The 14,979-nt window shown below is 43.8% G+C and overlaps 1 protein-coding gene across 1 annotated transcript in view; it reads left to right on the top strand.

Annotated features, from left to right (window-relative positions):
• The first annotated feature begins 720 nt into the window (after positions 1–720).
• Positions 721–14,979, top strand: part of MTMR8 (myotubularin related protein 8) — a 41,849-nt gene continuing 27,590 nt past the window's right edge. The window contains exons 1-2 of the mRNA XM_087971951.1: positions 721–776; positions 10,771–10,893. Coding sequence (XP_087828077.1) covers positions 753–776; positions 10,771–10,893 — 147 coding nt within the window. The 5' untranslated portion in view covers positions 721–752. The remainder of the gene's footprint in view (positions 777–10,770; positions 10,894–14,979) is intronic.

The raw sequence follows: 14,979 nt of genomic DNA on the forward strand, positions 1-14,979 counted from the left end.
GGAGAAAGCCCTAAGTGAAAAATAAAGGAATTCAGAATCTCACAACTGACTGACTTACCGCTTCAAATTCCATGAATTCCATGAGTCTATTTAAAGACTTGTTTCTCTCACACTGCTAAACTATGGTTGGTTAAACTATGGATTATCTAAACCAGGGTGTCCAACCTTGGCAACTTTAAGCCTGGAGGACTTCAACTCCCAGAATTCCCCAGCCAGCAAAGCTGGCTGGGGAATTCTGGGAGTTGAAGTCCTCCAGGCTTAAAGTTGCCAAGGTTGGACACCCCTGATCTAAACCATCCTTGGCTGGCTGATGCAACCTGAAGTCCATGATTTGTGTAATGGCTTGCAATGCCTGCACTGAGGCCAGTGGTTGGACTTGGGAAGGAGATGGACTGGAACCAGCAAAATCCAAACTCAGGTCTACTTCACAGGGGTGCCCCCTGTTTGGGGGGAAACAGCCAGGAGACAACAGTGCTCTGTATCTCCTGGGGCAAAAGCAGGAGGAATCTCAGCCCAGAGGTGCCCCCCAACGAGCCCAATGTACAGTATTTCCATAACGGATTATTGAAGGGGTGCAGTTCGGGGGTCCCTCCGGTAGGAGGCGGTGCAGAACTCCAAGGGCCGGCCGGTGCCAGCACTCCGCTGGGGAAGGGCAGCTGCCCTCACACAAGATGGCGGACGAAGCGCCTCCTCCGCGACATCTCGCGAGCCTTCGCGAGATCCGGACGTGGAAGAGGCCGGCGGCTTCGGCGATGGAGTATATCACGACGCCCAAGGTGAGGCGGGAGGGGCAGGGGGTCCCCTGCGCTCCCCCGGCCTGTGGAGGGGTCTCTGGGCATGTGCAGAGTGCCTGCCCGCTGTCCCGACCCCTCCCCGTGGCTCGGCGTCCCCGCGGGCTGCGTCCCCACGTGCTCCGCGGGGCTGGGTCCGCCCGAGGGGGAGACTGGAAGCGAGCCCGACCGGCTGGGCAAGGGGGGTCAGCCCGTTGGGGAGCCTGAGCGGGGTTCCCACGCGGATCTGACCGACGACACGCGTTTCCTGGGACTCTGAGCTCGCTGCACACGCCGAGGAAGGAGCACTCGGGGTTGTGTGAATGCAACCACGGGAAGCATGGCTGAGCGGGGTTGCCGACTGGCTCACTTATTAGATCTGTTTATAGAGCTGCCCCTCTTGCAGTGCTGAGTGAAGGCCAGTCTACCTCACAGGGTTGTTTTGGAGGAATAGGAGGAGCCGCCTTGGGTTATTTATACAGATATTATGTATTGATATATTTGTATTTATTTTGCATATATATGCATATATACATACATATTTTTTTTTCATTTATATTTATGCATAGGTATAAACTTCGTATACATATTGCATGTATGTTTATATATAGTCTACATTTATATTTTATACAATGTTATTTATGCTTAAATATGTTTATACAATTATACATTTATAAAACATTTAAATGTATTTATATGAGCTAGAGCACCGTAAATATAATGGCAAAGGATACAAATAGGAACCTAATTATAATAAGGTGTTTGGTATTTTATTTTTATTCAAGCCAACCAAAGTAAAAAACGGCCACCTTGTAATAGTGGACTGGCATCCGAGACCCCCCCCCCCATCCCAGGGCTGAAGCTGGCAGTGCCAGCACAGCAGACAAAAACTAATGGTGCATCCAAAGTTAGGACCACCAAGCTTGACTTGAGAGGGAATGATGGGTATGCCAGTCCAGCATCTCCGGAGGGCACCCAGTTGGAGAAGGGTTCCGTTAATGTCGCTGTTTTCGGGGCAAGTTGCTTCCAAGCTGGTGGGAGAAGGAAGTGGGTCCCTTCCCTTTGAGATCTGGCCAGCCTGCCCCCCCCCATTCTCTGCCTCTGTTCTCACAATCCCCTGAAACACACACAGTCGTCTCAGTGGGTTTGTGGACCTGTGTGCTCTGGTTTAATGACAAATTGGTTCTTCTAATTGGCAGTGAGTGTGTGGTGCTAAAAGAACCATCCAAAGCAGATGGGGAGCTGGATTTTGGACACAGAAAAAAGGGTACATTTCACATCGTAGGATAAAGGGTCCTCTGAACATGTGTAGAGTACATTTTCTCTGGTTACATCTGGCTTTATTGCTGAAAAGAAGTACCAAAGCAAACACAAGCGTGGCTTCTCCACAATTGTGATTCCCTTCCTTTTCTTCCCAAATCCCAAGTTTCACCTTGCCTCCCATTTAAACTTAGAAATACTTAATTTCTTAGTTGTGGCTTTGGCTTTATCTCTCGCTAACATTTTTTGCATCTACCATTCTTATTATTACTTTATTTTACAATCTTACTGTTTTACTGTTACTGCATTTTATGCTGCATTATATGTTCTGATCTGTGGTTAAACAATCATCTTACAGATAGTCCTTGATTTACAGCCATTAATTTAGCAACTGTTCAAAGTTACAACAGCACTGAAAAAATTGATTTACAACCAATCCTCACACTTACAATGGTCACAGCATCTCCATGGTCATGTGATCAAAATTTGGGCACTAGGTAACTGGCATGTATTTATGATGGATGCAGTACCCCAGGATCACGAGAACTTCATTTGTGACCTTCCCAGCCAGTTTCCCACAAATGGAAGAAGCTGGATTTGCTCAACAACAGCTTCATTCACAATTGTTTTGTTTAACAACTGCAGTGATTTGATTCACAACTACTGTTGCTAGAACTACAACTACTGGAATGGTATAGGGTCTCCTGCTTGAGCAGCGGATTGGACTAGAAGACCACACAAGGTCCCTTCCAACTCTGTTATTCTGTTACTATGATTTACTTAATCAATCATTCTTTTAACAATTGGGGAAAAAAGGTTGTAAAATTGGGCATGATTTGCTTGACAACTGCCTTGCTTTTCAGTAGAAATTCAGATACCAAAAGTTGAGTCGACTTACAACAGTTCATTGAGTGACCGTTTAAAGTTACAACAGCACTGAAAAAAGTGACTTATGACCATTTTTCACACTTACGACCGTTATAGCATCCCCATGGTCATGTGATTTACATTGGGCCACTTGGCGACTGACTCACATTTATGACTCTTGCAGAGTCCTGGGGTCACATGATCCCCTTTTGGGACCTTCTGACAAGCAAAGCCAATGGGGAAGCCAGATTGACTTAACAGCCGTGTTGCTAATTTAAGAACTGCAGTGATTCCCTTAACAAATGTGGTGAGAAAAGCAGTAAAAGGGGGCAAAAATCACTTAACAAATTTCTCAACAACATAAACTTTGAGCTCAATTGTGGTCGTAAGGTGAGGACTACCTGTACTTGTCCCCATTTCCACCAGCCTTTTGCTCTGCTCTACCAAGCTGGAGCCTGTGTATCTGTAGGGTGTGAGTTTCAATTCAAAGAGCGGGCAAATGAGTACTAGAATGTGCAGGATCCTTAGAGGGCTTTAGGAGCATGTGCAGAGGGCATCCTTTAGTGCTCTAATTATAACCAAGGTATTAAAATTCCTTTGCAGACCTCTTTGCGTGGCTGCTATATTGGTCTCTCCATGTTTTATACTCTGAAAAGATTATTTTTACCCATCCAGTTTATTGCTTTGAGCAGCTGGCCAAATCAGTTGCCCAGAGATTGTTTCTAGCAATACATTTTTTCCCCATTAAATGTGCTGCTGGGAAGCTGGGTAACTTCTAGAAGAGTCTCTGGTGAAGTTTCTAAACTGCCTGAAAGGATAGCGGAAGATCATTGGTTTATTTTATGAGGCTGTAACCTTATTTTCATGGGTGTTTGGAAGCAGCAGGCCTTCCAAAGGATCCAAAAGCATGTCAATTTGCACTTCCTCCCTATTTTAGATGCAGTTCATAATGAGAAGGTTTCTTTCAAAATTGTTCCAGTGGCACTTCTCAGCTTGTGGGACTTGGATTCTTCAAGTGCAATGAAAGTTTATGGTTTCAAAAAAACCATAAAATGTAGAAATACAAAGAAAAATGAAAATGGGGAAGGAAAAGCGAAAGAAGAAAACTATTTATTTGTTTATTTAATTTATATTGCTGCCTATTTTCCCATGGCAACTCGAGACGACTTACACAATGTAAAACCATATTTAAAGCAAAAAAATAAAAATAAAAAACAAAAACTAACAAAAAGAATCAAATAAATTAATAAAGTACAATAGAACAAAATCACCCCCGCCCCGACCACAGTAGCCATTTGATAGGCTCCATCCCTCTCTGGGTTCCCCAGGCCCGCTGGCAGAACCAGGTCTTCTTCAGTGCCTTCCGGAAGAGTGCTAGAGTGGGGGCCATTCTAATCTCGGGGGGGATGATGTTCCAGAGAGAGGGAGCCACCACGGAGAAGGCCCTTCTTCTGGGTCCCACCAGGTATATCTCCCTCAGGGATGGGAGCCGCAATATTCCCTAATTAAGGAGAGAAGCAACCTACAACTAAGGAGAAGTTTCCTGACAGTGAGAACAATTAATTAGTGGAACACCTTGCCTCCCTAAGTTGTGGGTGCTCCATCACTGGAGGTTTTGAAGAAGAGATTGGACAACCATTTGTCTGAAATGGTATAGGGTTTCCTGCTGGAGCAGGGGGATGGACTAGAAAACCTCCAAGGTCCCTTTCCAAACTCTGTTATTCTGTATAGAATAAAGGGTGAAGGGAAAAAGAAAAAAATATTGACTTCCAGTTCCTTTTGGCTCGGTAGAATAAGGTAATAACATACAACCTCAACTTTTTACTTTTACATAATATATGCTAGCCATTTTTTACAACAACCCTATCTAATCCGCAAAAGCCAAAATCAAAGATTCATTTTTTTCCCACCTCAAGTGCAAAATCCCAAATCAGTTTGCAAGTAGAAATAAAATAAATTGTGTTCTTTTCTTTAATCAAAGAAGTCAATTTAGCCATCTCTGCTGACCCCATCAATTTTTGGAGCCATTTGTCCATTGTGGGAATCAAAGTTTCCTTACAGCATCGAAAGCTCACCTATCCCAGATCCATTTCCTTCTATTATTGCTCCCTCCCATTTCCCTAGGTTGAGAAAAGAGAACGAACCCAGTATTTCTAAACCCCATGCAATTGCTTTTCTTTTGGTGAAAAGGAACTTAACAGGAAAGTCATAATTTATTTCCCTTTTTGCAAGAACAGTGTCCGGAAATGTAGAGGTCTGACTTTGTGGTACCTTTCTCTTTCTCTCTTTATGTTACCCAGAGATAAATCTTGTATTGCTTCTGAAAAATGCCAGATGGAGGAAGTAGGGCAGGATGGGAAGATGGCTTATTAATGACCTGAAATAAAGACACAGGCATCTTTTAAAAATAGAGCCAGGAAACCTGTGTTAGGAGTTTGGTTGCAACAGCTGCCCTCTGTCTTTTGACTAGTGCCTAGATCTGTTTCCTCTTGCACCAGGAAAAGTTACAGGACAGTTCTTGCAAGCAAGATCCTGACACAACTTGATGGTTAGTTTTTAGCAATCCTGGCTAGTGGGAAAGGCAAAGATTGCAGAAAGAGCTCCTGGTCTCCAGGAACAGGCAACCAATCTTTAGGAACCGTGATGTTACATTGTAGTCAGATTTTGGTTCATTATTCATTACTCTGCATAAGAGCAGAAAGTATTGGATTGGTGGAGCTTAAAAATCTGAATGGTGGTTTAAATCTCATTTTCTAGGGAGAGCTGACTCGGTGCTTAGTTTGGCCAGATTTCTTCTTAAAAGAGGCAAAGTTAAACATTCTTGTGCTTATGCTGAAACTTTAGCGGCATTTGGTGGCACTGGGAGTAATTGGAAGCAGGATCTTGGCTAAAAATAAAATGAAATGTTGGAATGGGAATGATTGACTAGATGACGATTAAGGGCCCTGTCTGGATTTGACCCCAAAGCTAATTGCAAGTCCTCAATTTACAGCCATATTTGAGCCAGGAATTGCCATCATTGCAGTTGTTGATCAGACTTGACTTTACAACACTTTTTGTGGTGGTCATTAAGTGAACCCTGCAGTCATTAAGCAAATCCACTATAACTAATGAGTGTTTTTGATCAGAAACTGAAAGTAAATCTTGGAAATCAACAAAAAACATTGAAAATTGCAGTTGTGTGTCTGTGGATACTGTAAATGGCAATAAAATGAGTTGGTTGCCAAGCATCTGAAATGCAAGCACATAACTGGTGTGGCCATTGTAACCTCAAAATTGGGGGAGGGGAGGGAGACCATCATAACTTTAAACAGTTGCTAAGTGAATGGTTGTAAGTCAAGGACTACCTGTAGTGGGATGAGCGACCGTGGACCAGTGGAGTGCAAGTCTCCTTGTGGTTATTTTCTTATGCCCTCGGTTGCCATTTAATATGCAGTAATTTTCAACCTGTCTGGAAGTTGAGTTACGACAACTGGACTTCTTTTCCTATTGGTTCGAATGTTTCTCTGCTTATCCAGGTAGCTTCTTCGGTCTGAGCAAATTAGTTAGGAGAACCCCATATGTGTTCTTCATAGATTGGACAACCATTTAACCAGGATGCGATAAAGACTCCTGCCTTGAGCAGGGGGTTGGACTAAAAGGCCATTGAAGTCCCTTCCAGACCTGAGATTCTATGTTCTATGAAATGGGCTCAGTAAAAAGCTGAGTGGGTGGTCTTAAAAGTCATGTGATTTGATGTCAAAAGTCGGAAGGGGTATCTTAACTATATGTATGGGAAAGAAACTGCTGTGTCAAAGGTGGGAATGAACAATGCTTCTGCTTGTTTTGTTATATATATATGTAACGTCAGGAAAACCTAAAAATAAGTGGAATGCACTGAAGAAAAGTATGTAACAAATCACAAAGAAGGTCAAGCATGATAGTTTCAAGTGTGGCCTTGGTAAGACCACACTTAAATATTGCATCCGTTTTGGTCACCGCATTATAAAAAATGTTGAGACTCTGGAGAGGGTGCAGAAAAGAGCAACAAGGATGATTAGGGGGCTGGAGGCTAAAAGGCACATAATGAACGGTGGCAGGAACTGGGCTTGGCTAGTCTAGTGAAAAGAAGAATGAGGGGAGATAAGAATGAGCAGTCTTCCAATACTTGAGGGGCTGCTACAAAGAAGAGGGGATTAACTTGTTCTCCAAAGCACCAGAAGGCAGAACAAGAAACAATGGGTGGAAACTAACCAAAGGGAGAAGCAACCGGGAACTAAGGAAAAATGTCCTAATACAGTAGTGAGAACAATTAACCAGTGGAATGGCTTACCTTTAGAAGTTGTTGGTCCTTTATCATTGGAGGCTTTTAAAAAGAAATTTGACAACCATTTGTCTAAAATGGTGTAAGGTTTCCGACTTCAGCAGTAGTTGGATTAGAAGACCTCTCAGGTCCCTTCCAACTCTGTTATTCTATGTCCTATGATGGGATGCTAAATAGGGTGTGGAGGGAATGCAGTATATGGAATACCTAGTGCAAACAGTATAAAGTGCCCAGTATGATAGAAGGTTTTGCATCTCGTAGAGAGAAAGAGTGAGAATTAATTGCACAATTATTGAGGGATTGAAGATTAAGATGAACTATGAGATTATTCCACCATGCTTTATTTATCACAGGAGCTGGTTTACTTGAGTTTTTATAGAGGTAGTCCTCAGGTTATGACCATAATGGAGTCTGCCCATTATGGTGCTAAATCATATGTCAGTTGTAAAAAGGGTCACCCGTATGATCAACCCTATTTTATGACATTTTTTTTGCAACAGTCGTTAAGCAAATACAGTTGTAAAGTGACCTCCATAGTTAAGTAAATGCCATGGTCATTAAGCAGAGCAGTTGTTTGCTATGGGCCAGTTTTGCCAAGAATAGGAAGTACGGTAAATTCAGGGTTTTGGCAAAATGTCATAAGACAGGGTCATGTGACCGTGGTTGGGATAGTGCAAATGGCCATAACTGGAGGCTGGTTGCTGAGCACCTGAAATGCTATCCCATACCTGCAGGGGGAGGGGCTGCCCAGTCTTTGCCATAAGTATCTCCCAGGTAGGTCGCTAAATGACAGGCCATAAATCAAAGATTACCTGTAACTCTATCCAGCAGTTTCTGAAATATTCTGAAATATTAGATGACAGTTTCATTATGTCTCCATTTGCTTTCCAAAGTGAGCTTGGAGCGTGTGTGCAGTGGTCTTGGGCATGGCCATGCTTTTGTGCAGTGTCCTCTTTTCCATCCGCTGTGAAGCACTTAGCATCTCGGGTGAGTTTTTTTTGTCCCTTGGCTTCCTCCATACCTGATGAAGGGTTGGGCTCCCCTCCCTACCTCAAGAGCTTCCTTTTACTTATTATTCGGTCCTGCTCACTTGTTGAATTCGCTGTTCCTACAAGGAATGGTTAAAAAAAGAGCCCTAAGTACAGATAGTCCTTGACTTACAATAGTTCATTTAGTGACAGCTCAAAGTTACAACGGCACTGAAAAACGTGACTAGTCCCAGAGCGTTAGACCCGGATGGAAGTTCCAGGGATGTTGATGCAGATTTGACATGGGGGAGAACCTCTTGACAGAGCAAGAGCTGTCAATCAGTGAAGGGGTTTACCGTATGGAACAGGGGTCTCCAAACTTGGCAGCTTTAAGACTTGTGGACGTCAGCTCCCAGAATTCCCCAGCCAACTCCCATTTTGGGAGTTGAAGTCCACAAGTCTTAAAGCTGCCAAGTTTGGAGACCCCTGATATAGAGCAACCCGTTGTTGTTGTTTTTTTTTCCTTCACTGGAGAATTTTCCCCTTTAATGGAGATTGATTGATTGAAGCTTCTTGGATGAGAAGAACGTTTTCAAAGGAGAAAAACCCACGAAAGTCCAGTTACCTTTTGGAAAAAGTACCTTTGGGACAACAGACCTGGGTGATCGAGAATCTCCATCGACAAAGTCCCTTAGACCAGGGGCCTCCAACCTTGGGCTGCAGCTCCAAACTGGCCGCACAAGCAACAGGCGAGCGTCCTCACACATGCATCTCCACTTAGGCTTGTGCAAACGGAGCTGTGTGCGCTCACCGGCTTTGCGGGCAGAACCATCTCCCTCCCCTCCCCCCCACCGCTGGTCTCCAAAGTCAGAAGGGTTGGGACCATTGCCTTAGACTTTAGGATTCTTCAATCTATGTTCACTACTGTGGGGGACGGGAATCCTCTGTCCCTCCAGATCTTGCTGGACTACAACTCCCAAACCCCTCTTGCCCCAGGTGGCTGAGTTGCTAAGGCTTCTCTTTTATTGCCCTCTGGAGAACTTCCTCATAACTGATTTGCTGGTTTCTTAAGCACCATTGGCAAAAGTCAGATACTCCACAGTGGATCATGGAGATGAGCCCTGTGAATGAAGGGGAGAGGATATCATTGTGTGCTTAGGTGCAGAAATGTATTTCCTGAACCCTGTTGCCTCATAACTACTCATTCTGGACTTTATTCCTCCAGCTTTTTGATTGAAATCATTTCAATTGAGGCAAAATATTATTATTATTATTATTTTTCCCTTGACAGAAAGTCATTATTCTTGCAATCCCCACCGTCTTCTTGACCACTGATTTTCATCCATACAGAAAGAACTCCTTGTTCCCAAGTTGGCTGAATAGCTGAACCTTATACCAGAAACTTGTAATGGGGTATATGAAGATAGATAGATAGAATAGATAGAATACTTTATTGGGCAAGTGTAATTGGACACACAAGGAATTTGTCTTGGTGTAAATACTCTCAGTATACATAAAAGAAAAGATACATTTGTCAGGAGTCAAGAATCATAAGGTACGACACTTAATGATAGTCATAGGGTACAATAAGCAATCAATCATACTAGGAAACAGTCAATATAACTCGTAAGTATACCAGCGACAAAGTTACAGTCATACAGTCACAAGTGGGAGGGGATGGGTGATAAGGAGTGATGAGAAGATTAACAGTAATAGTAGTGCAGAGTTTGAAATAGTTGAACAGGGTTGAGGGAATTATTTGTTTAGCGGAGTGATGGCTTTTGGGGAAAAAACTGTTCTTGTGTCTAGTTGTTCTGGTGTGCGGTGCTCTATAGCGTCGTTTTGAGGGTAGGAGTTGAAACAGTTCATGTCCGGGATGTGAGGCGTCTGTAGATATTTTCACAGCCCTCTTTTTGACTCCTGCTCTATCCAGGTCCTCAATGGAAGGCAGGTTGGTAGCCATTGTTTTTTCTGCAGTCCTAATTATCCTCTGAAGTCTGTGTCTGTCCTGTTGGGTTGCAGAACCAAACCAGAGAGTCATAGAGGTGCAGATGACAGACTCCATCATTCCTCTGTAGAACTGGATCAGCAGCTCCTTGGGCAGTTTGAGCTTCCTGAGTTAGTGCAGAAAGAACATTCTTTGTTCTGCTTTTTTGATGACGTTTTTGATGTTAGGTGTCCATTTTAGGTCATGTGATATAGTAGAACCTAGAAATTTGAAGGTCTCTAGTGTTGACACTGTGTTGTCTAGTATTGTAAGAGCTGGTAGTATGGGACACCTCATAAAAGGGGTCTTTCTTACTCACCTAGAAGCGATTTTTCTTCGTGATGGACAACCCAGTGTGCAGTGATTACAGTTTTGACCTAATTGGCTTCCTATTGCAGCACAATGAGGCTCTGGGCTAATTAGAAGGAAGATACCTTTTCCCATCTGTTTAGTAATTACTCGCTTCCTTGCCGGCACAAGGAACAGCAGGCACTTTGAGTGGTGCAAATGCTTTCCATGCGCAATGGCTAATCTGGTGCATTCTGCCTCTTTTAGACATGTTCTAATTAGTTTCTTTCTTTCTGGTTTCTTTTTTTCCCCCTCTCTGCCCTACAGGTAGAAAATGTCAAGCTGCTAGATCGTTATACCAACAAGAAATCAGCAAATGGGACACTGTATTTGACGGCTACTCATCTGATCTATGTGGACACCTCAACGGACATTCGAAAAGAGACATGGGTAAGGTTGGAATATGGCAATTTTCCAGACCACTGAGAACCAAACGGTTCTTGTCTCCTGAGCTCTCAGTGCACTTCCATGTTAATAGTACAGGTAGTCCTTGGCTTACGGCTGGCCACTTAGCAACAGTTAAGTTACAACAGATCCTCCTGAAAAGGAGGAGTACAGGTAGTCCTCAACTTAAAACTATTCATTTAGTGACCTTCAAAGTTACAATGGCACTAAAAAAGGCGACTTATGACTGTTTTTCATACTTATGACCACTGCAGAATTCCCATGATCACACAATCAAAATCCAGGTGCTTGGCAACTGGTTCATATTTATGACAGCTGCAATGTCCCAGAGGGTCACATCATCCCCTTTTGCGACCTTCTGGCAAGCAAAGTCAATGGGGAAGCCTGATTCACTTAACAACCATGTTACTCACTTATCAAAATGGAATAATTCACTTAACAACTGTGGCAAAAAGTCATAAAATGGGGCAAATTCACTTAAATGTTTCACTTAGCAACATAAATTTTGGACTCAATTGTGATAACTTGAGGACTACCTGTACTTATGACTCCATTCTGAAGTTTTGATAGCTGTCCCTCCAGGCAGTCACATGACTGCAGCAGCTGGCCCACATTTATGGCTGGGGTCATGTGATCATGATTTACAATGTTTTTGCTGAAAACTGGTGTTTACTTCCGGTTTTTGAAAAAATGCCCCATAGCAAACAATGGGTTCGCTTTACAGTTGTGGTGTTTGCTTTTCAACTGTGATGTTTGCTTAGTGGCCACTGCCCAAAAAGGTTGTAAGAACAGGTCTGGTTATGTGATGACCAGCTTTATGATTGCCACAACTTATGACCATAATGGGCAGGTTTAGTTATAGTTGTAAGTCAAGAACTACCTGTAATGGGTTTAATCTAAGCAATGTGGCTATCCCTAACTGGCTGTTTTATAGATGCTGAAGATTGCAAATCCCAGCATTAACCAGGTTAAAAATTGCTGCTGTTTGGCCTGTGGCTCATAAACAACATTTGAATCTGGGACCCTTGATGGATCAGACTAATCAAGTTAGTCAACAGACTGTGAAGACCTGGAAATCTATAGCTTGGTTTTCACACATTGTGCTTGGAAATATATTCTGCAGAGTTATTAAACAATTAGACATGCATATCGTATTTTTTTTGAAATGGTTATTAATTAAGGTTGTCCTTGTCAATCTTTTGAGGTAGACCAGACTATTAGAAACCAAAGTTCTGACTGGTAATACTACTTTTATTGTAAGGTTAAATTAACCTCATCTTGCAACTACGAATGTGCCTCCCTTCCTTTATCTCTGAGAGAACAAAGGAAGATCAAGCATGAAATGCTTTCTTAAATTACATTTCTGCCTCAGACTCAAATTTCTTTTATCTGACTGTTGTCTTAGTGGCAGCTCTTCTTCCTGGTCCTCGGGGTCAGTCCTACAGTTATGTTGTTGGTTTGAGCTCTGAGCTTGGCGATTTGGTTGCAGATGTTTTGTCCCCATTTGAGTGCTTGTCTGGCCTTTAAATACCTTCTCTGCAGGCGAAGGTCTCCCAGTGACAAGTGGTATTGAGTGTTGGATGCCAGAAGTTAGTTGAAATGTCTTTGAATATTAGTGGCTCTGGTTGGTAGTTACGTTGTTGGTTGAATCCCTAGGGCTTTGATGGGTGAACCTATGGCATATGCTGGCACGTGAGCTGCAGACAAACTTACATCACTGCGCATACGCGCGGCTCACAGCCATTTTTTGGCCTCCCAGAGGCTTGAGGAAAGCCTTTGCAGGCCAAAAAATAGGCCTGTTTCATCACTTCCTGTATTTCCGGAAATACCGGAAGTGACAAAATGGGTCCATTTTTCGGCCTGCAAAGCCTGCAGAAGCCTTTCCTCAAGCCTCTGGGAGGCTGAAAAAGGCCTCAAACGGGCCGAAAATCAGCTGGGAGGTGCAGTGCAGGTAAGGGGGAGGCCGGGGGGGTAATTGCACACACATGCACAGGGGCGTGGGGGGTTGCCTTCTGGGTACTGGCATGTGAGCGTGCAAGCGTGCACACAATGTTTGGCACAGGAGCCCAAAAAGGTTAGCCACCACTGCCCTCAGGTCTGTCAAATTTTTCAGCTTTCAATTTTCAAACATTAGGTCTGCTCAAAGCTGTGACATGCTTTGGGAATTGTAAATATATTTTGGTTACTTTAATATACTTTAGATGTGCTTGGTAAGTAACTACATAAATGTCACAACTTTTTAACATTTTGTTTGTTTCATACATAGCCACAAGCAGACCAATTCCAATCCCCCTTGAATTCTGTTGACCCTTAACTAATTCCAAGCAGGTGCTGACCATTCCTTGAGAACATTGCTGTACAAAGACATAAGTAGCAATCAATCAGTTTAATTGGACTTTCACAGGTGGGTCTGGTCTTCTGTGCCTGATAATGAGATTGCAAACAAAGCCCTGCCTGTTCATAGTGTGTAACGCACATGGAGAAAAAAAACCAGATGGAGCTTTGATTGTTACCCTGAGGGTCACCATCTTGTGACCAGAGTTTGCGTGCTCTCCTGTTCCTATCAGTTAACTGAGATCAGAGCCTACATTTTTAAAGGTTGAGTGATGTGTTTAGCCAAAGTATCATTGACAAGCTGGCCTAAAGATGCGATAGGCATAGAGGTCATTGTTCAACCTTCATTTTCACCCCTGCATGAATCCTGCTGTGCTGAGGTCATTTAGTGAAAAGGAAAATATAAAAGCAGCCAAAACAAAGTCTCCTCCCAACCACCTGAACTTTCCTCTTAACTTGGCTGACCACAAGTTCTCCATTCTTAGCTTCCTAAGCGGTTAAGAAGATCAACTTCTCCAAAACGGCCATTGAATTGAACTGGCATCCTTAAGAGACTCTGGTATCAGGCTACGAAACCAGAACTGCCACTTCCCATGTGGTTTCCATGCTGTATGCAAAGCTGGAGCGTCCTCCCCAGAGCAGGAGGCCTGAGTAATTTAATATGGAGGATAAACGGTTACCCAAGCAGCAGGTCCCCCCTCTCCATGTCACTGAAACAGTCTAATGGAAGAGCAGAGGCGATAGGATTAGTTCCAGCTGCGTCGCAGGAGTTAACAGACCGTGATCATACACAGTCACAAAATGCTTCCAGGACTCTGGCTCCAGATTTTGCCTCCTGAAACCTTTTCTAAGAATAGATATAGCCACAAGGCAGGTTTGGAGGTTTGAAATCAGAGTTTCCCTTCTCCTAGAACAGGGGTGGCTAACCTTTTTGGGCCACTGTGCCAAAAATTGCATGCGCGCAAGTGCACAGGCACTTGTGTGTCAGCACCCAGAATGCAATGCACGACCCCCTTCCCCATGCCCCCTGCGCATGCACGCAATTCCCCCCGCCACCCCCTTACCTGCAGTGCGCCTCACAGCTTATTTTTCAGCTGCTTTGAGGTCTTTTTTGGCCTCCCAGAGGCTTGGAAAAAGCTTCTGCAAGGCTTTTCAGGATGAATTATAGGTCCGTTTTGTCACTTCCTGTAAGACCGGAAATGACGGAACGGGCCCATAATTTGGCCTGAAAAGCCTTGCAGAAGCTTTTTCCCAGCCTTTGGGAGGCCGAAAAGACCTCAAACCAACCGAAAAATCAGGTGTGAGGCACACACATGCGCAGTGAGGTAAGTTTGCCTGCGGCTCTCATGCCAGCACAAGTGGCTCTGCGTGGCACTTGTGGCATGCGTGCCATAGGTTTGTCATCCCGGTCCTAGAAGATGGTTCTACCGTTTTACGTGCCGTTGCGGCATAGAGCCCTCTTCCGCCTTCAAAGCTGTTAACCATCTTCTCCTGTAACCCTGGAAAGGGGCTCTTATGAGGCACTACCAGCTGGGCCAGCTGGACCAAGGTTTTTTAAGGAGCTATTACTCCTCTGGTACTCCTCGTCACTCCAGGACGTCCAGTTCGGCTTCATTTTCAGTGTCCATTATCTTCCAAAGCCTGCATAAGCCTCACTCAACACATTATCTTAGATTGCATTCCTGCTTTAAAATGGAGGCATTTTAACACACAGTGCCGAGTCTGTGGGATACGGCA

The sequence above is a fragment of the Notechis scutatus genome, chromosome 10 (genome assembly GCF_049901735.1).
Source record: "Notechis scutatus isolate UNSWTSFEM ecotype Mainland chromosome 10, rNotScu1.2, whole genome shotgun sequence".
NCBI lineage: Eukaryota > Metazoa > Chordata > Lepidosauria > Squamata > Elapidae > Notechis > Notechis scutatus.